General features: G+C 41.5%; 1 protein-coding gene across 1 annotated transcript in view; it reads left to right on the forward strand.

The window, feature by feature from the left end:
- Nucleotides 1-1,563: 1,563 nt before the first annotated feature.
- The window catches only part of ptgir (prostaglandin I2 receptor), a 30,868-nt gene continuing 9,605 nt past the window's right edge, over nucleotides 1,564-22,826 (forward strand). Inside the window, exons 1-2 of the mRNA XM_030440241.1 lie at nucleotides 1,564-1,782; nucleotides 1,953-3,006. Coding sequence (XP_030296101.1) covers nucleotides 2,161-3,006 — 846 coding nt within the window. The 5' untranslated portion in view covers nucleotides 1,564-1,782; nucleotides 1,953-2,160. The remainder of the gene's footprint in view (nucleotides 1,783-1,952; nucleotides 3,007-22,826) is intronic.

Consider the following 22,826-nt stretch of genomic DNA (forward strand, 5'->3'; position numbering starts at 1 on the left):
TTCCAGAAATGATGAATAGGTTTCTCAGGATAATCCACAGATGTTGTTATTATGAACAGTTATTTCTTCCCGTAAAATACTTGGCGTTGACTCTGACGCTGACGTTGACATTGTTTCCTGTATGCACTTGTGCGGTGTGTTCTTGTGTCATTTTTTTCTTCCACAGAGAGATTTATATAATGCATTAAAGAAGAAGGGATCCCAGGATATCTGTCTAGCACTAACTGTTTTCTGAACAGCGCTCGTCATGGTTCCGCTTCTGTCGAGCACTTTTCAAAAACATGAGTACAGAGAGTGATGTCAATCGTAGCATGCTGTCTCTATCAAAACACTCACATGCTGTCAGAGGACTTACCTCTGTCTCCCCTCAGGTGTTTCACTGAAGGTGGCAGCACAGCAAAGGACCTGGTTCATTCTTCATCTCAGTGAAGACTGAACCAGCGGGGAAACGAGAGGCAAAAACAAGCTGCGAGAACCACGACACCAGTTTCACCCTGTTCTCAGCTGAGACGCGCCAAATGACATGTAAACTAGCCGAGAGTGAGGCTATTCAAAACACCTTTTTAGTGCCACTGCCAAAGCAAATGCTTACACAAAGACTAACAGCTCACATGGGGAACAATCCAATAATGACGAGATTTTCTGCATCAGTGCAGCTGGGTCCTTGGGACTTAATCATTTCGATCTGTCTGTGGTTTTGTTGTTTAGGTGTATACAGCAATACCAGTCAACTACAGCTCAGTCTTGTGAAAAAGGTTTATAGATGGTGATTAATAGACAACGAGCATTGCGGAAACCCCAAACATGTGTGGTTGTGCACTTTTGGCTAACTTTTTTGTCTCCGCACTCTCAAAAGCCTCATTCATCAGGAAGCACGGACTTAAGCGATTACATGATCACATTTATCACATGCAAAATCACATATAAACACATTAGCTCACCGAGATCCATCCTGCCGTCCCTCTGTCACTCGTTCAGGGAAAAAAAAAATGCACGTGGCACCAGCACGAGTTAGCACAGATGATCAGTGTCGCACCGCTTTCTGTCAAAAGGGGCTGCTAGTATCAGCGAAAACCGAAAGTTCCTTGTAGTCACTTTGAAGGGGCACTGTGTAGTGTTGGGGGAAGAAATTCAAACGCTGAATTTTAATATTTACAATATTAATAATGTGATAATACAAATGTATTTTTTCCATAACTGAATGAACAAGCTGTTCTCAGAGGAAAACAAGGTCCCCCGAATACTGTTTGACGCTGGAAAGGTGGCAGGGTCCGCCACATATAAACAAAGAAAAACAATATGAACTTGTGTTGTCCTTTAAGGTCAGTTTGTTTATTCAGTTATGAAAGCAAAGAGGGATTGTTTATTTATTTTTCTTTTGGAAAAAAAAAAATACACCAATGAGGAGCTTTATCTTCTGCTTCCTAAAATTGACAAATTGCTCCTTTTCTTGTGCCCTAGAGAATGATCTGTGAGCGTTTTGTCGGTGCACCAGTATAGTGGGAGGGACTTTATAGATCCGACAGAGAGACTGGGAGGTACAGAGAGAGAGTCACAGAGAGAAATAAGCGGAGGAGACTCGGAGCTGGTGCAGTCTGTCTCTGTCTCTGTACGTCTCACCGCTCAGCGCCACTTTTAAACTGAGCGCCGGCTCAAGAGACGTTTCATAAATATTTTACAAAAACCTGGAGTCTGATATCGAGGAGAAAGCAGAAGAAACAGAGGAAGGAAGTCTTTAACAGTCGCTCAAGTGTTGCTGCTTCCCGGCAGAGTCAGTAAAAGGTGAGTGATTATTAATCACCATGATCAGAGGAGTTTCAGTGTGAGATCACAGCAGCAGCAGCAGGGAGACTTTAACAAGCTGTGTGAGAAGAAAATGCTTCACAGGATTGAAAGTTGATATTGTTAAGTGTCAGCACTCAGTTTGTGATTGTGTCATCTCTTCCACACAGAGATTTCTAAACTCTCTGCAAGACAGAGGAAGGGGAAAGTTGACGAGTGGCGCTCTGAGTCAGCTCCGAGCTGATGGGTCTCTCCGTACATCCCCGCCGTCTCTGCTTCCAGGCGATGGTGTCAAGAGGTCAGGGTTTCTGTCTGCTGTCTGTGAGCTCCTCCTCAACCCTCCTCTGAGCAGGCACACCTCTCCTCAGCAGCTTCACCATGAACGACAGCGTGCTCTCGAATGAGACATGCTCCAATATCACCTGCAATGATACTCCCATCGTGAACTGGAATGGCAAGCCGGTAACGAGCATCATCATGTTCCTGGCCGGCGTGGTGGGGAACCTGCTGGCCCTCTTCATCCTCGGGGTGCACCAGAAGGAGCATCGCTCCAGGTCGTCTGTCTTCTGCATCCTGGTGACCGGCCTGGCGCTCACCGACCTGCTGGGCACCTGCCTCCTCAGCCCGCCTGTGTTCATCTGCTACGCCCGCAACATGTCCCTGATCAGTCTGGGCGGTGACGGCCTGTGTAACCTCTTCGGCTTCGCCGTGAGTTTCTTCGGCCTCGCGCCCACTCTCATCCTGTGCGCCATGGCCGTGGAGCGCTGTCTGGCCATCAGCCACCCTTACTTTTACTCCGTCAACATCCGCCGCAGCTTCGCCAAATTCACTCTTTTCTTCATTTACCTCTTTTCTTTGGCCTTCTGCCTCCTGCCGTACACCGGCTACGGCAAGTTCAGACAGTACTGCCCCGGGACGTGGTGCTTCATCGACATGGACGCCACAGGTGACGACCACTCCAGCCTGGTGCTGGCCTTCTCTCTGTCCTACTCGTCCCTAATGGCGCTGCTGATCTTGGCGGTGTTCGTGTGCAACGGCTCGGTGATCGTCAGCCTGTGCAAGATGCACCGGAGCCAGATGATGCGGCGCGGCTCGGTCGGTTCGACGGGGAGGAGGAAGAAGCTGAGCCTGGCCTGGTTCGGACAGGGGGAGGAGGAGATGGACCACTTGGTGCTGCTGGCGCTCATCACCGTCATCTTCGTGGTCTGCTCCCTGCCGCTCACTGTGAGTTCACCTTTGACCTTCCATCAGTTTATGTATATGTGTGTTTGTGTGTGTGTGTGAGAGAGAGAGAGATAACCACAGATTGATATCCCGTCTATTAAAGGTGCACTATGTTGTCTTTTTCCCTTCAATTTTTAATCAGAAGAGAAAGATCCTCATTGACGGATTTTTTTTTTTAAATAAACTAAGTAAACAATAAACTGAATAAACAAACCGACCTGAAAGGACAACACAGTTTCAAACTGTTTAAGTTTGTTTATATGTGGCGGACCCTGCCACCTTTCCAGCTTTACACTGTGTTCTGGGGACTTTATTTACCTCTGAGAGCAGCTTGTTTATTCAGTTAGGAAAGAAAGTGTTATCGCCCAAATCAGAGTTTTAATTTCCTCTCCAAAAATAACATAGTGCCCCTTTAAATTTCCCCTCTGTGTGACTTCGATGACACATGCTGTGGTCTCAGCATCATGAGCATTTTGTTCAGGTTTCGATCTCTGAATCGTAAATCTGAATCTGATGGATTTATTGGACTGGAAAAAGGAGGAGAGAGCTGCTGATGCTCTCATGTGTCATTTGTTCAGTTGTCGAGACATGAACCAAGCTGCTTCCTCGGAATTAAAAGAGGTTCAAAGAAGGTTTGCACTGAAAAGGGAACAGAAAAGGGTGCTGAAACTCATTTTCATTATTTTCACTACAGATGAGGTAATAATACAAACGTGCAGCTATTTTGTTTTGCCGTATCTGAATAAAGAGCTTTTCTCAGAGGAAAATAAGGTCCAGAACACTTTTTGAAGGTTTATTCCGTTTATTCAGCCGTCTTCTGATTGAAATTTCATCCCCAAAACTACGTCGTGCACCTGGAGCATGTGTCCAGCTGGATGTATGTCTGCACACTGACAACAGAGGGGCGTCACCAGCACGGAGTAGGTTTATATTAGCAGTATAGAGTCCCCAACCTCCTATGCGCCCGTCTTAATAAAATAATTCCTTCCACTCTCTCTGTAATCATCGTGTACATTGAAAGCTCAGCTGGCATGGCGACCGTTGATGTTTTTGTTGCTGTGGTATGTGTTTGTCTCCCTAACGGTTGTGCTTTGCTCTGCTGGCTCCACTCATAAAAGGTGTGCCTGAGAGCGCAGCCCTCGCCACACAAAGCACTGTGCGTGTTCGTGTGTTGGTACATTTGTCTACACAGCTCCATATCTGTCCCTGTTGCAGAGTGCCAAACCTGACAACCCTGGAGGACTGGTCTGGGCCCTGCCTTTCCCACGGGGCAAAGCTCCTCTTGGCAGGAGTGTGTGGTGAAGCAGCGTCTTTGATATGGGCTAGAGGTCCTGAGGAAAGTCAAGGCTGGGGGGTAAAAAAAAAAAAACAGCTGGAGGATGTGAGTCGTGATATAAAAGGCATCACTCCTTTTTATATATCCGCGTTTTCTTTTGTAACAGCACCGGTGTGATGATTGAGTAGTTTACAGGAAGCGGTAAGAAGTGCTGTCTACTCATCGTCTGCAGCTGAAGGGTTTCGTGGTCACGCTTGGCATGAATGTTTGACGAACCCGCACCACTTACAGAAGTATTTACCCAGAGCTGTGGCTGAGAGGGCGCCGAGGAGTGAACCGTGATGATGGCGGTGTACACTTGTCAAAACCATGTGACTAAGACTTCAGGAAACTGAAACCCCCAGCTTCACCACTGGCAAAGCTCTTCTTCTGTTCTGCAGAGTAATTGGGTCGTGTTTGTTTCACTTGTCAAACAACACCGGAGAATTTGCTTTTTCATCAAGACCTCCGTTGCCTCCGTGGTTCAGTAAGATTAACTGTAAATGGAACGGCAGCTTTGCTTTTTGCCAAATACATAATTGACTTGATTACATTACAACTCTAAATTTAGATTTAAACATGTCAAACAATCTAGACTAACAAAGACTCATCAGCAGAACATCATTCGGAACAATTCAGGACTGTCCTCGTCATCTGCGCAGACGTGTGTGCGTGTTTATTTTTGCCTGTTTGCTCGTGTGTGTGTGTACATCCTTGTGGTTGTAACCGAAAGAACTGAGACAGCGGTGATGAAGTGTGTTTCCAGACCGCTGCGTCTTCATGATTAATACCAGTTATTTTGCCTGCAGCGCAACAGATGTTGGCGAGAAACTCTTGACTCTGTTTACTGCAATGAAAATATTGTAAAGCTCATATTTTGATATGACTCACCTCAGACTGACACAGTCCAGTACAAGTGTACTCCTCCACCTACACAAGCGACATTCAGTCGTTAGTCTTGCATCGAAACAACAACGCGCCAACACAAACCATGTGTTCCTGCTCCAGCATGTGTTTCCAGTCAGTATTTCTTGACTCAAAGCACTTTGATGGAACTGACTATACCTTGAAGGATGATTGTTCTCAATCTCCGTCTGCAGCTGGACCTCATAAGCAGCGACTGCACGCTGGTGGCTGAGATGGAAATCAGGTGCTGGAAGAATGAATGCTTCCTTTTTAAAATATAAGTTTAGCAGAGGAGATAAAAGATTATAGATTTAGATAACCTTTATGTCCATGGCATCACATGCATGAACGATGTTGCAGACTTTGTAATAGCTGGTAAAAATTGCGTGTTTTTGTCATTTTGGACAAAAACAAATGAGGTGGCAATCGCTCTGCATACTTCTGCATATTCTGATTTCTTGTGATTGTTTCTTCACCCCAGCAAGATTATTCATTTTCAGAAGGCAGAGGTTTACTTTGGTTTTGGTGCGGTGATCAGGGAAGTGATAAAAGGTGTGTGGGAATTTCTCAGAAAAGCTTAGTCTCTTTGGAGGTACGGGGGTGTGTGGTGAGCTGTCAGAGACGTTCTAAAGCTAATCCATTGTCTGTGAATGTTTGTCTTGTTCGCTTTTACCTGAATCACACAGGCTTCCCAGGCTTGTCACCCCACAGCCCTGACCCTGGATGATATATATCACCTCCCACTCGTTTTAACCTACAGTACATACTGTCCAATTACAGCAAGCAGCTCCGCAAAGATAAGGTGTCATTAACCAAGTGAACTTGATGTGCTGAGTGTTATCACTGCAGCTGCTGTGTGAAAGAACGTTTGATTTGTTTGATGTAGCGTGAAACACGAGGTCCTCTTGGTTTGTTCTAGGAGCGACTGTTGACATATCGTTAGACGTTACGCCATATGGAGTACATGGTTACTGCTTGTTTAACATTTTTAAATACAGTTACGAAACACCATTGATGCAAAGCCTCCCCTCTCAGAATAATAAAACACAGTTAGTGCTGCATTATGTAAGTTTACACTAGAGCTAACATATGTTAAAGGAGCTTAAGAAATCTCATTTCATGTTGATTCTGGCGGTTCCTGTGGACAAATACGGTACACGCACCACCCTCAGCTGTAATAAAGATCTTGAAAATATATATTCATGGATTTGTAAGACCAATAACTGTAATGTGACGATGGCGACAGAGTAACATTTTGTTTTAGTGCCATTCAAACACCTTGGTCAGGCTACATTTAGTCTGCTTAGTAATAATAATCTAGTTAAGAAAGTTAAAGTTATCACTGTTAACATTTTTGTCATGATACAGGAATGTCTAACTTTGATACGATACCTTGAAAAATATGAATATTTAACACAACCTCTAGGGCATAAAATATTTTTTTATTTTTTTGTTTAAAGGTAAATATAACACAGATAATAACGTGACAAGGACAGAGGATGTCATTCACTGTACAGACTGTTAAGACCATTGAGGCAACGTGATTGTGATTTTGGGCTATATAAATAAAACTGATTTGATTTGATTTGATGACAACGCGGTACAACTAGTAGCAGAGAACAGACAACACCATCTCCTAGTACACATGTTACATTTATGCAGGGAAGCCACCCTGTGAAAGGTATTAAGAATAACTGCAATACATGTATAGAAATAGACATCCACTTGCTGATGGTTTGCTGAGGTTCATATGAAGGGGCTGGTGGAAAATTTAGATTGTTACATAAGCAGTTCAAATTGATGATTTGATGATTAGTGCTGAACCAAAAGCCAAGTAGTTGCAAGTTTAAGCTTCTCCATTGTGAGAATTTGGTGCCTTTTATCTGATGATTGGATCTTTTAGGACTGTTGGTAAGGTCAAGCACTTCAAAGATGTCACCTCTGTCTCTGAGAGGTTGTGATTGACATTTTCTTGTCTAAAGCAAAAATCACTGAATCACAAAAAAGATCAAAAGGTTAATGGGGCATTAAAGCTGATCACCCTCAATTGTGGCCTTATTACTTCCCTCTCAGTCCAAACGATGTCGTCATTCTCCTGCAAGTATTTAAAGTCAGTATTTCAGGCATGTTGACAGAAGGGCTTCCCTTTGAAAGGGAAATCAACACTTTGACCTTTCTTTGTCCTGACATCTTCAGTTTATAAATGAGAGAAGCTGTCTACTGCTGGAAGCAACAGGTACAGACTGATAGCCTTGTTGTGACCGTTGTGACCCCCCCTTAATGTTCCCATGGGAACCACAGAAGCTGCCAGGTGAGTCATATGCTGCCAGTCAATACCTGGATCAATAAAGTGGTGCACTCGTATCACAAGCTGTACGCACGACTGTAAGTGGTTTCAGCTCTAAACGTCACCTTTTATAATAGTAATCAATAGTTTGGAACGAAAAATGTTAGCTTTTGTTTTGAGGTGCAACTTGCTGTTTGAATCCCTGATGAGGGTTTCCATTTGTGTTCTGAGTCTTTGTCAGCAGACTAATATTGTCCACGTTAGACGACGGGGAGTGCGACAAAGGTCCATAAACTGAATTATGCCTCACAGCGTTGTTGAAAGTCGTTGCTGTGCTCACTAAAGTCCTAAATGATAGAGTTGAGGTCAGGAAGTTGGGAAAGAAGTGAAGAATTACAGTTTCCTAACAAAGTTTTTTTGTTTACGTTCAGAGTTGATAACCAAAGCACGCTGTGAAAGCCTGAATGCATTTCCTTCCTTGAAGAGTTTTGTAATAATTTAAAACCTTTGGTGCGTACATCCATATCTGCTCGCCAGGAGCCTTTCTGCCTCATTTCCTTTATTGGCACACTTCTATATTTCTCAGCACGTTACCCTCACCTGTAGCTCACTCAAATAGCCTGAAAAACATTGGCATGACTGTGTGTTGTGTCACGATGCGCACAAGCATAGGCATCCTCTTGTCTCCCAATCCCTCTGTCTCTCCCCCTGTGGCTACCAAATAAAATGTTTTATGCAAATAAAAAAATAAAAAAAGTCTCAGGGGCTCACATGAGCACAGAACATCGCGTGATTTGGAAAAAAAAAAAAGAAAAATGAAAATACCAATCCCTTTCCAATAACTCTAAGCGATGTGTCAGGAAGAAGATAAACAACCGCTCTGGCACATTTACGGTCACAGGGCATCATGCCTTCGGGAATCAGTGCAGCGCCTCATAAATCCGGGGCTGCATCTCACAGTAAGCCAAAAGAGAAGTGCTCTGAAACAAAAGCACATGGAGTGAAGTTTGTGACAGTGTGAAGCAAAAGACTGTTGTTTTAAGATGCAAAAGCCTCATTGTTCACATGTTCAGGAGCTCTGACGCTTCATCTGAAGGCTGATTACAGATGAGATGCTGCTTTAAAACAACAAAACACTTCGGATAAATGAGAAATTGTACTTCCCCCGTAGGACTTTAACCTTAAGCATTCAGCTAAATCAACAGCCAGCAGCTCTTACATCCCTCAACATGCCCAGTCAAAGCCCGGACTCGAATTCCATCGGAAATATGCAGAATGACAGGATCGTAGTTATTCCCAGACACTCCCCTCCTCCTCCTCCAACTGGATCTGATTTAGTAAATCGGGTGGAGGAAGACGGGAAGAGGGGAAGTCCCAGAATTCAGACGAATCCAAGATGACTCAAAGCTGAAATGTCCTCCTGTCCCAGAGGTGGTATCGGATTAGTCTAGTTTTGCAACAGCACAAAACTGGAAAAAAAGCTGGAAGTCTCTGTGACGACAGTGTGGTATAGCATGACGTTTGAGGTGTCAGATGCATGCACATGGCGCTGGGCGTGTCAAAACATACATGCTGTGACAGAGTTAAGAACACAACCAGCTTTGTCTCCCGACCTGTTATTATGCTCCAGAGGCTCCAGGTGCTGCTGGGAGATAGTGTCATTGTGGGCTTCGTCCGGGTTTCTATAAGGAAAGATGATGCTCCGCAATCAGCAGCAGGCTTGGTAAAATAAACAATGAGGGTGCTTTTCTTTGGTGGATGGACACTTAATCCCACATTCAACATATACAGAACACACAGATACTGGGACTATATAGCACAAATATGCTCCTATTACGGTTGCCAGAGGGCCACAGGCTTGCTAGTTCTTGCCTGGTTTGTTGCACGTTGTCATGTTTGGAGAAACCGGGTACAACGAATGAGAGCAATGATGATCCTCAAGGCTATAAGGTGTAGATATTGAACCCCTTTAATGTGTCATTAAAGTGTCTGGGTGATCGAGACCATGGCCTCAGGCTTTAGTCACAGTGCAATAAGAGGTGAGCAGGTGCCAGAGATTTTAAAGGTTGAGGCACAGGATGACAAACAGAGGCTATAGAGAGACGTGGAGAGCAGATGTGGGATTAAAAAGAACAGCAAAAGTCATGGTTATTTCATGGCGTGCTATTTCATGGTGTGTTATTTCATAGTGTGTGTTCAGTTATGAAAATGAAAAAAAATATTCACGAGTCAGCGGCCCAGTGATGTTATATGTTAAGCTGAGCCTTTCAGCAGTTTGCATGAATTTCTATAAGCCGAACAGATCGTCTTCTGTTGTCTCTTGGCTTTCACCATTTTACTCAATTACATCAGGTTTTTATCTTCCACCTGAATGTGCACAGTAAATGACTTTGCAGTAGTCACAGGTGTTTATCAGTTCCAGCTCTGATTGGCTGTGATGGAAACACAACACCATGGGGGACACGCCCATTTTCACCCCTTTTTAGACACAATGCTGTGATGCATGTTGAAGTTAAGGATGCTGGCTTACTTCAATACTTTTTGTATCCTCCTCTTTTTAAGAAGCATTCAAACAGCAGGTGTTGAGTATGAAACAGAGACAGAAGTTGAAGATTTAAAAAAAAAATAGAACCACTAGTGGCAAAGCTTGCGCATGTGCAACTCTCAACTGAGATGAGAAAAGAAGTGAGATGTCTCACTCCTTAGCAGCTTCTTTTATCAGGTCCAGAAAAAACAATGTGTCTAATGCAAAATGTTATTAAGAGTTCAAAGAGGTTTATGATTTGCTGATTTTCTACTGTTCCCTGTTTCTCCTTTGCATTTGTGATGACACAAGGACAAAAAACAAAAAAAAGGCCAACTTGTCTCCTTGGCTACTGTAGGGCTGCAGGAACAAACTATACTGATGCATCATCACTTTCAGAGTTGATATTGCCAACTTGTAGCAAACGTTTACTCGAGCTGGGCAATATGATGATACTGTATCATTATTGTGACGTAAGAATATGTCGTCTCAGATTTTCATTTTATATATTGTCTCATGGCTCAAGTGTCGTCTTTTCCTGGTTTTAACGGCTGCATTACAGTAAAGTAAACTTACCAGACAGTTGTTACTACTTGTTCTAATGCTTGAGTTTATCTACTTAAGCCTACTTAGTCATTATACCCACGCTTATTTCCCTCTCTACTGTTACCCTGAGAATTTCTTCCAGGGGAGATCACTAAAGGAAGATCTTATATTATCTCACTTAGTTATCCGTGCAATAGTATCAGAATATCAATACTGAGGAATTTGATTTTGGTACCTAGGCCTGAAGTGCCTTTGAGAAGATTTCAAAATATGTTATATATGTATACTGTAAGCTGATGAGAGCTGTAAAAGTCATTTAAAAAGGATAAAGTTGTGGGCTGAAAAAACAGCTTAAAAATGCTAAAACATCTCACTGGCTGAGAGAAATAATTCTCTGTGAGTTCATCACTACAGTTTACTACAGTGGCCCATTTGCTCATGTTTTTGTATATGCTTGAGTTGCCACATTTTTCTGTAGAAGTGGAAATTATCAAACTTGCCTTTTTTTTGATTAGTCAGAATGTGTCACAGCCTCAAAGCATTCAGCCTGCAGTGGAACTGTTGTGGATCTGAAGTCAATACAATGTTAATTCGAGTGGTGACACAGCAACAATGAACAATGTCCTGTTTGGGTGTTCTTGTGTTTCATGGGTTCTTGTTATTTATCTTTTGAATGATCTGCATCTACTTCCAGACAGACTGGTTACCACACACTTTTCTCTGCAGGCATATTGAGAGACATAACTACGTTGGTCAATCTGGTCTGAATCAATACCATCAGATACAGTTGCTCCCCCGTACTGCTGAACTCTCAATGATTATATGTCAGGTTGAAAAGTATGACGTGTAGCTCAACAAAGACATTCAGAGCAATTGAAAACCAAAGGCTCCGGCCCCACAGTTTACTGACATCTGTCCTTGCCGTGCAATTGCATTTTGAGGAACTAAGACAAAACAAAAACACAGGAGTGTTGGCAATGAATGTGCAGTTTGCAACAGAGGATGTGTTAGAATTAGGGCTGTCAAAGTTAACGCGTTAATTGCGCGTTAACGCAACATCCTTTTAACGCCATTAATTTTTTTAACGTGCGATTAACACTATTGAAAAAAAAGGAACGCGCATTGTTTGATTTACGGCCGTCAATGGCACCTGTATTCTTGATCCAGAGGGTAGCAGAAGAATAAGAAAGGGAATCAGAAGAAGAAGAAGCAGGGTTGGCGTTCGGGAAAAACACGGTGGACTGAAAAGCGTAAGTGAAAGTAAATGGAGAAAGGACTTATGAACGGCAAATTCACTTTCAAAACACTGCCAGATAGTTCAGTCAATAGGACAAAAGTTATCTGCACGTACTGTCGTCATGAAATGAGTTACCACTGAAGTACGTCGAGTCTCAAATATCATTTGCAAGCCAAACACTTGGCAGATGCAGAGAGCCCACCGCCCCCCCTTGCCAAAAGCAGACATCACCATGTCTTGATCCCATTTAGGGTAAGGGGATATTTTTTGAGCCTTTTATTTTCCTTCATGATTTGAAGTGTTGAATAAACATTTTTATAATGCAAGCATATTTGCCCTTTCTTATGTTGTTAAAAGTATTAAGAACATGAAAAAAATACATTAAGGTACATTTAGAACAGAAAGAAATGTGCCAAAAAAATTGTGAGTAATTTGCGATTAATCACGAGTTAACTATGGACAAAATGCGATTAATCGCGATTAAAAAAATTAATCCTTTGACAGCCCTAGTTAAAATGTATTTTGATTTGTGAGATGTTAGAAGTGTTTACATGTTCTGCTTTTATGGCTTTGATTATTTCATTGACCCATGTAAACATATATTTTAGTGTATATTAGTAAATATCCATTTTCCACTAGTCATGACTGTGTCATTAATGGACTTTTTAACAGTGGGCCGACATTTAAATGTCAAAGTGAGGGGCTTGTAATTTGAATTCCCGTGTTGTACTGTTATGGTGTCAACAGGGATAGACTTACAGTTAGTTAAAGGGTAACTCCACCATTTTTACACATTAAAGTGTGTTCAGAGGTCTTGTGGAAAAAGTAGTATAAGCCTTTTGTGGCCCCAGAGGAAGCTGTGTGTGGCTATGGTGCATTGTGGGTAATGTAGGAGCCAGGTTTGGAAAAAGAAGAAGTATGCGTGGAATAAAAAAGGGGATATTTCTGATATTACTGTCCATAATGAGTCCAATAATGTTATTGGAGTGCAGTGCTAGATCAGCAGACTGCTTTTCAATATATGGCACCTATGTTAGCCACAATGCACCTTAGCCACTGAATGCATGCAGCTTCCTCTTGAGACACTAAAGTCTTTATACTACAAATATGCATTCATACGACGTTAGACTAGTAAACAAACTTTTAATGTGTCAAACTAGCGGTAACCCTTTAACACTTAAAGATGTCCTGTATACAGTAAAAATAACTCTGTAAAACATTAGTGTCACATTTTCACCAAGCGGAAACTGAAGAGAACAGACGTAAACCCATTTGGATAAGTCAAAAGTAGAATCTGCACACCACTGGTTAGGGTGCGTCATCGTTACAATTAGTTGTAGGAAACGCCTCTGGACACGTGTCATTAATTACCATTGTTTTTCATGTTTTTTAATGAGGTTTGCTTTGCGGTGTTTTTGTGGCTCACTTGTCATTTCAACAGATAATTAAAGCTTACACAGCAGAATGATATACTGACATTCTCCTTCTCTCTGTAGAATCACCACAAGGCCCACGCACGTCTTACAGTTTATGACATTGACTAAATAATAAAAAAGATTATTGATCTGGGTGAATGGTATTAGTTGTGGGCCTAGCTGACGTCTTCAGGAGCTGCAGAGACATCAGCCCAGATTAAACCTGTCTCCTCTGATCGATCGCTGCCTCCAGACTCATTTGTTTAGTTGCTCACACTCTAATTGAGCAGAGGGCCTCCTGACAGCAGCTGTCGTTTGTTGGTGTTATTTTATAGACGTGTATGTTGTCTTCCTGCAGATGCTCCTATTCTAAAAATACTGATATCTTCACTGGGCTTTTTGTTCAAGGCAAACTATTAAAAATTCTCAACCCATCATCCTGTATTTTTCTAGTCAGTCAGAAGGAAGAATCTAACCAGAGTGGATGTACATGCAGCGTGTTCAGCTGTGTGTTAAGTGACACACGCTTTCACTTTCAATATCTTTTCTCAGGAAACATCACCTACTGATGACGTGTGTTAGGTGATTGCCGTCAATATCGCAGCGTAAAGAACAGTGAGACAAACTACAGACAGCAGTGATGAATGAAAGAAGCTTTTTTGCAGGAAGTGAAAACAAACAAACACTGAGGATGCTCGTTACTTGTGTAAAAAGAAGAGGGGCATCAACACAGGAAGTTCTTCAACTTTACTTGAAAACCACATTCTGTAACGTGAAATGGTTTCTAATTCATTATTTATTTAACAGAAATTACACAACAATCAATACAATAATCCTGTAACAACTCTCTCTTTTTTAGAAATAGAAATGTACAGTATATATTAGAATCAAGCTCAGCGTTACAAATGATCACAACTACAAATAGTGAGAAGAGATCAACAGATTTTTGTTCTGGGTAGTGAATCCACCAGCAATGAGCTTCATCTTATGTTTCTGCAATTTGATTTTGTTATCTGATCAATTAGTCTTCTTCATCACCACCATAAACACCATCAGGAAACCACTTTTCGATTCCTCTCCAGAGGATCTGCTCTGTTGTTTTCCACATTGCATTTTCTTCCTTCTTTTCCCGCTTGTACGGGTTGAGGAAGACCACCGAGCTGTAAGCATGTCTTCCTGCTGATCTGCACTCTGAAGCAAAAAGGAAAAAGATTTCCCGCTGATGCATTGGCGTGCAAGGTCATTGGTTGTGGTTGCAGGTTGTGTGCATGTGTTATCAGAGAGGTTGTTTGAAAGACTTCCTAGCTGATGCCAAGACAAACAAAAAATATCAGGCAATCTTTCTCACACAGTCGTTAAGCGTACACACATTATTCATATCTCCATTAGTATCTATTTGGTTTCTTGCGATGTGTGCACACTTATTCATCTATCCATCAGCTCCTTTGTTGTTCACAAATAATTGTGTGAAATGTGCTCCATCCCAAGTGTAGAGTGTCTCAGCCTCAGGGGCGGGACCCCTCGCGGGATCACTCGATATGTACTGGCTGATATATTGATATTCATTTGTTGCCGGTGTATTTATTCAACATTTTAGTTTTAGTTTTATGTATCTAGCTATTTTCAGCTCCATTCATGGTTTCTGAAAACTTAATATAAGAAGTATATCAAACTAAAACTTAATATATATTTCAGGATAAACAGACACTTTATTAGACAGTTTTTTGGCTTGATAGCTTTTATTCTGAAGAATTATCAATGATGTGTACGTTGGTGGTAACTAGGGGAGGAGTTTGTTTTTTTGTTTTTTTTTAATCTTTCACATTCAAAGACACACTAAATCTGCTTATTTATCCTATTTTGTTTAACTCAACAACATTTGCAAGTAACCAAAAGCTAAAATACCTACAGGTTGTTGTTGTCTCATGACCTTTTGTCAGCTGAGAGAGCAGAAACACAATGGTTTTTATTTGGAACATGATTAATGTTAAACAGGTAACTGCAACCTGAAAAACCAGGTGAGTAGCATCATGTGCATTAAATGTATCTGACACTATAAAAGATGTATCCTAGTGTACTTCATGAGCTACCTGCTCCACATTCACAGCTATGAAGTGGATTAACATCTCGCCTCAGGAGATTTTTAAATCAGCGATAACTACTACTAGCTACTTCAGGGAAGCCAGAGAAAACACACCATTGCCGAAAAACCTTTTATTGTAAACTTGTTCACAAACAGTTGTTTATTTACACATGTAGTCGGTATGAGCAAGGTTATCATTAACATGGAGTCTTAATTCTGTCTTCTTGGTGAATAATTGTTCTCTTTTAGCTCTGTCTTTAGTTTCTACCAACTCCTGAGGGAAATATCTGTCTCTTTAGCTGCTACATTCTCCTCTATGTTCACTGGTAGGGCTGTGAAAAATCAAAAACAAACATAACAACACAGTTATTGAGATATCTGTAGAAATTTGAAAAAGAAAAAAGTAGCCAGAAATCAAAATTAACTTTTTTCACTTCGTGGCAAATACATTTCCCTTTAGTTTAGGGAGTCGGAGGTAGAGTCTGTAACTATTACTATAAGTGTACAAAAACAACAAATACACTCAATTACTATTGACAAAGCAGTGGTGTTAATGATTTAATGCACAATCAACGATGGGCTATAATTCCAGGGATTCTCCTGACAGGCAACCGGATCCAAAATGGTGCTGCTATCCAAAACCATCCCAGGTGCTAAATTAATGATTAAATCATCAGAGAAATGTATTTGCACAGAGAACAATGGGATCCTTGTTTCACGCTCCATGTAGCTGGCATTCTCAGGAGATATATGATCTATTAAAACTTGGCTAAGACACTGCGGTGAAATAAAACACCCTCACATCAAACAAACCCATGTGGCGATCATCTGTTGCCGTGCGGAGAGAGGTGTGAAAAAGGGAAATAATTTACATAATTAAACAAAAGCCTGACATTGCTTTACACGCAATGAGATGAGACGAGATGGACACATTCCAAATCATCTCAGGTCCTTCATCAGAAGAAGACAAAGTCTAATATGAATTCAGCCGCATGACTTCATTCAGAAAGGAATCGCTGAGGAAAGGAAGTATTAATGTTATTGTGGCTTTGTTTTCTGTCTTTGACATCAGCTGGCATCAGATCGGTTGTGATTCACAGCATTCACCTTCAAAAACAGATCCACGCTGTGCTGTGGCCTGGCTGGGTGTTCCCTTTTCTGTCACAACCAGTCAGTGATCAAAAACTGATTATGATGCCTGCGTGTGCATGATTCACTCCAATTTCAATAACTGATCATTCTTGCATGTCAAAACAGCAGAAAACAATGCTTTTCCCAGTCTAATACATTTCTTTTTTTGGGAGCAGGCCTCATTACGTTTGTCTTTGTGAACTTTCCAAACATTTATTTTTTTTCTGCTGCGTATGGAACAAGTTCTGCCTTCAAGTAGTGTCTGAGCCAGACTATGCAGACAACAGGGACTAAACAAATTCAACAAGATAATTGCAACCAGGCAGCCAGTGCAGATTCTGTGGTTTGGGATTTAAGGGCCCACAGATCCCTCGCTGATGTTTACTAGAGCACAGAACCTGAAAAAATATGTGATGGGAATAAGTTCCCTTCACTCTCCACTGCTCCCAGAGACTTCCTCTCAGTCCTAAAAATACATTCAGTAAAACACTGTCAATGTCACAGAACAATAGCTCCACGACTGGCTTTGTATTACGACGCTGACAAACGGTTAATCCCCAGATCAGTTTTGAGTCGCTTTATATTGTTTGAAATGCGCAGCTCAGAAAAGATCCCTGTTTATAAAGACCAAGAATGTTTATTCGAAGAACTCCTCTATAAAACTGTACAGTCAGTGTTGCAACTGGACAGAACATCTGTGAAATGCAGATTTGTTTGTTTCATTTGAGTTTTTATCATCCTTCTTTACCTTTTTACTTCGCTTGGGATGCTAAAGTTTGCAATGGACTGTAGTGACCTTTTCTGGTATAATTTTGATCAATCAAATGATTTATTGAGAAAAGAAATCAAACTTATTAATTGACTAAGGAAGTAATCAGTAGTTGTAGCCCCAACTCACATAGAAAACACTGAGAAGAAGACAGTTTGACATTAAGTTCACTCACAGTCCTTTTTTACAGAGCCAGGCTTGTTTTGTTTCCCTGCTTTTTCTGCTAAGCTAAGCTAACCAGCTACATTGTAGACGTGATAGTGGAATCAAACTATAACGATCGAACCAGAGAGGCAATTTAGCCCATTTCTCAAAACCTCGAACTGTTCCTTTAAGTTAGCCAGTTAATCAAGATAAACTTCAGGGTTGTTGCATTTCCTGTGCTATCCAGGGCACGATCCATGCACATACCACGCATATATGTTAATCAAAAGTAGATAGATTATGTTACCCTTTATGTTTAATTCCTTTGGTTTCACACTAGCTATGTTGTTGTCAGGTGTTTTTTTAAAAGGCTGTTTGTCTGACAGTGTTGTGATGTCTGAATGGGCTAAACTCAAACAAGATTCTTAATTAAAGCCCAGGGCCACACATTTGCCCCAGATGGCTTCAATCTGTGTCAAGTGTAATTGTATATCAGGGTACTGAGGAAGTCTTCACACAGCCTCTCCTTGTGATTATCTACTGTTTAAGAGTTTGCCTCAGATGCCCTTTTCAGTGTTGCTGTCCAGCTGACGCCCCCACCCTCTGACCAACGGCCCCGGCACACAGATTTATGCTCCCAGAATCCCAGAAGGAAGAAACTTGGATGTTGACAGAAAGGAATTCTGGATGCTGTTCTGACAGAGAGATCGTTTACGAGAGCTCGCCAACTTTCCCAGGACAACTGAAGATCAGAATAAACATGGAAGCACAGCTGCACGTGTGCTTATTTGTCAGCATCGCTTACTCGTACCATGAAGAGGACGTTTGACGAACGCAGTCTGAATTCTGCTGAGCTGCGCAGTGACTGCCGAATGAATTAATTTCTGTTCATCATGTTGTAACATTTAAACCCATGACGCAACAGGTGGTCTAACTGAAGCGCTTGCCAGGTGGATTATGAATCAATCCGCTTTTGTTTATCCAAAAACAACATTGTGATTTTTGCCATTATATTAGGTGTTTAAGCCCCGAAACAAAAACACAGACAGACTGCATGTTGAAATGACTCTGACAGCACCACTGTCAGATTCAGTCTGAGTAAGTCATATATCTGCAGGCCGAAACTTGCGATTCCTCTCTGTGATGCTGATTGTCTTGTCCTTACACTGTGTACTTGGTAAAGCTGCGAGCAGCTAACCAGAGCAGTAACACTGAATAGCAGCACATGGACAGCAGGTAGAGCCACAGTAAAAGTCCCAGTCTTATCTTGTTACAACATTACACTATTGTGAGGATATATTTAGCTTTAAGCAGTCAAAACACATATCTAAGCTCACAGATTTTGTACCCTGAATCGTGACTCGAAGGAGAATGACAGGAAAACAGTAAAAAAAAACTCAGCTCGTTTTTACGTTGCTTGCTGTTTTTGGCTGTAATCACTATGTGTCAGTTAATGATTTTCAAAGTCTGAGATGTGGGCCCCCCTCCGGCAAGGCTTGGGAAAAGGCGCCCCCTCATCCGAACATGGTTTGCTTTCTTAGTTTCACACAACTCCCAAGATGCCTGTTTGATCAGAAATACGTTATTTGATTGAAGGAAGATCAAAAATCGAGACAAGATAGGCCAGTATTGCGGTTTGGCATAACTTCAGATGAAACCAAATCCAGAAAAGATCAGTCAGAAGAATACTACAATTCCCCAAAACTTTGGTGTGTCTGAACTCGTGATCTCTCTGGGATGTCCTTTTTGGTTTTTTAAGTAATTTTTTCCACTTCCATTCACCAAACCTCCGCTGAAACTGTTTGGAGCCCCCACGGGGAGGCCCACTTCCTGCTTTGAGAACCTCAGCTATATGTTATGATCATATCCATACAGTCCTGGATGACAAATACTAGTAGTCAGACATTAAGCCAGGCCATTTAGTATGGCTGGATCACCAGTTCAGCCATGTACACAAACTACCTTTCTAGAGTTGAAAACAAAAGGTTGGTGTTTCTATGCAGTGGACAGCTGTGATGGACATTTTGTGTACATCCACCTTCGTTTTCACTTCCAAATAAGTGGTTTAAAGAATAAATAGAAGTTATTCACAGCCCGTTTAGTTGTCTGATGCCTTAGCCCACGTAGTTATGTTATCACAGATGTTATCACACCTCAAGAACTCCATAATGAAGTTGTTGTCCTAACTGATAAAAATGATGAATAAACCAACAGAAATAGAACCCAGATTTCAAAACAACAGAAAGGTTTCAAGCGGATGCCGCTCACTGCCAACGAAAATAAAAAAACTAAAGTTATAATGCTGAGTTTTGCTCAACTCTTGGCAAATGAGATGATGAAGTGTGCACAAGGTCAGGAATTAGGAAAAAAAGGGACGTGGCTGCCGTCCAGGTGGCTTTCTTTGACAGGAAGTGCACCGCAAACTTGACATTAAGAAAACTGAAGAGGGAAATTAAACACAAGTGTGAGTCAACAATAATCACATAAATTCAAGCTGTTGGGTTCAATTTGAGATCGTGACTCCCTTTTATCGGGAAGGAACAGGACGTGACTTCGCCTGATGATTTTCATTGGTTCTCGCGTCTCTCAAAAGATAATCTGCTGCTGATCTTAAATGCTGACGCTGCGATGCATTACCAGACATCAGCAACATTGAGTAGGTACAGTACAGCACAGGGCTCGGGCATGTTTATCTCTCTTGAAGGGGAACTGTGGTCAACGTCTCTCGAGTGCCTGCTGCAAGAGCTACTCGGTTTTGCAACACAGACAAAGTAAATCTTTTCTTATCTTATATTGACACATATCAGCCCACCTCGTATTTTTTGCCCAATTTGTAAGATGGCAAGTTTCACAGTTGATTTCCCCTTCCTCTTTACTGTTGAGTGCATGAGAGTGCATGCATGACAGTTAACTCATGAGAAGGCTCCCACTGACAGTTGTAGTTTGCTGTAAATTCTTTGATTCACACTACTTGTGAGAAAAAATGGGTGACGATTATAAATTCTGTATTTTATCTTATCTTATATTTTATCATGTTATTTTTTTCACAAACTGAGGATGAGAGTAAGGTTTTGTTCTGACCCAAATGCATCACTGACAGTAGCAGGGTGTTTAAAAACATTAAATTGTGATACTTTTGCGTGAGGAGAAACTTTATCAACTTTGTTAAACACTGTTTACAACCGTTTCATAACTGTTTGGGACTGCTTGTTAATTCGGCAAATGTTTTTTATGAACACATCATTCGAGATGCCAAGATGCATTCGGGTGAATAAAAAAAACAAAAACAAAAGGCAGGCAACAAAAGCAAGAAACCAAGGGAAAATAACAAAATTCAGTACAAACCAGGATGAGACGAGGAACAGAAGCAGCAAAGACAGTGAAGAAAAGAGCAAAACAGGACCGGGGACAAACAGACAACAAATGAGGGAACACACGTGGATGAACGATGAGTTCAGTCAGCATCAGAGGTCGGAATTTCCTAGTTGAAATTTCCAACTTCCTACTGCTCCAAGCGTTCCAGGTGCACGATGCCAAAAGTTACAAACAAAAAACATGGCTGACCGTAACAAAATAATGTCTCACACACGCAATTGAACCCTTCGCAGTGCAGCCTGTGTGCTCAACAAAACTGAGGAGGAAAAACATTACGACATTGTACACAGATGTAAATATTCTATTTCATCAGCCTGATACAAATACTGCCATCAGTCAGACAACTGGCTGCCCATGAAGTCGGGGTAGATGGATCTGCCCCAAGTTTGCAAGTAGGAATTGCAACATCAAGTGGCGTTCCCCTGCAGATTTTAGACCGGAAAAGTTCAAGTTCCAAGTTATCTTGAACGCAGGGTAAAAAAACTAAACCCAAAACCATGAGAAATTAAGCATAAAACAACACACTTGATTTATAGCAGAATGGAATGAATTGTGTGTGTGTGTGTGTGTGTGTGCATGTGAAATAGTTTGTTCTCTGCGTGCTCTGTGGTCACGTTTCCTCCCAGATCGGAGGAGTAATGACTGTTCTCTGCTTTTCTCACAGTCCATTGTGCACACAGCTGATAAAAGCTCTAATAGCTCCAGGTAACTCACCCGCAGCCCCAGGGGAACTTCTTAAAAAGGAAACTCACTAATGGATGTCCAGACAGGGTAACTCCCCTGATGGAACTTGTCTTTAGACAAATAGATCGTCTTTACTTCCTCATCAACATTTGGTGCTTTCTTGCTCCTTTCTAAATCAACAGTTTAATTGTGGTAGACTTAGATATGCTCAGGATACAAAAGATTTGTGAGGAGGAATGACCATAAATGAACAAATTGATCAAATGCACCAGATGCATGTAAACGCTCTCGCTAGCAGACACCCACTCATTCTTCCTCTCTGTATCTTTCTCTGTATCTCAGATGAAACAAACCACCTCCTCAATAACTTTTCAAACTGCAGATTATGGATCAGTAAAATTTCCCCCCAGCTTAGAAACGCTCCAACCTTTACCTAAATGTCTGCACGGTATGACTCACCGCAAGCATTTCTATCTGTCCGTCAAGGACTGAGCGTGGGGCGGAGGTTAGTGTGGTCAGACCGCCCGAGGACAAACATATCTGATTTTTTGCTTCCACTCGGCGCCCAATGCTGCACCCGTTGATGGAGCTCGGGGGAGAAAAGGTTTAAATTGTGAGAAATAATTCCCCCTGCCTTCATTTCTCACAAACCCAGTCAATTCCAATGAATTCTGGATCAATGCGCTGAAATGGACAGCTCCTTGTCACAGGAGCAAATATGCTGCACAGACATGAAGTGAAATTAAAGATGCTTCAATTTCTGTCGATTTTCTCTGAACTGTACCATCAGACTGAGTCACAAAAAATGAGGAGAGGAAAATGGCTTTGATTTTAAAGAAATGGGCTGTGGTGGAGTTGCAATCTTTGTTCCCAAGCAAGTAATCCAACTTTGTTTTTCTGCACATGAACCAGAAATGTTGACACAACATTTTGTGTTTTTAGGAAAAAGTTACTGTGAGTACTTGTTTCATCCATCTGTTTGAACACACAGTTCCACGATTTCACCATTCACACCAAATGTATTAACATTTGATAACATACTGTCAGTAAACGTGAATTTTTATAAAAACTATATATTGTAACTGATTGAGGTACTTCTTTGTCATCTGAGGAGAAAGTCACCAGACTCCCTTACAAAAACACTCAATTTTGAGACTTAAAGTGTTTGGAGGAAAATGTTATGCTGTCTACAACAAGTTTTTAACCTTTTGGGCCTTCTTGTTAATTCGGCAAATGTTAAACATGAAGATGTGTCTTTCTTTGCATAGAAAATGTAGTATTGGTTTGTTCCAGTTATGTAGCTGTGTATTTTTGTGTGAACTGACGGGCTCGGGGCTGTCCACTTCATCAGTGATCAGATCACGCAGGACGGATGGTAAAACCAAACTGAACAGCCTCTTAATG

This window comes from Sparus aurata, chromosome 2 (genome assembly GCF_900880675.1).
Source record: "Sparus aurata chromosome 2, fSpaAur1.1, whole genome shotgun sequence".
NCBI classification, from domain to species: Eukaryota; Metazoa; Chordata; class Actinopteri; order Spariformes; family Sparidae; genus Sparus; species Sparus aurata.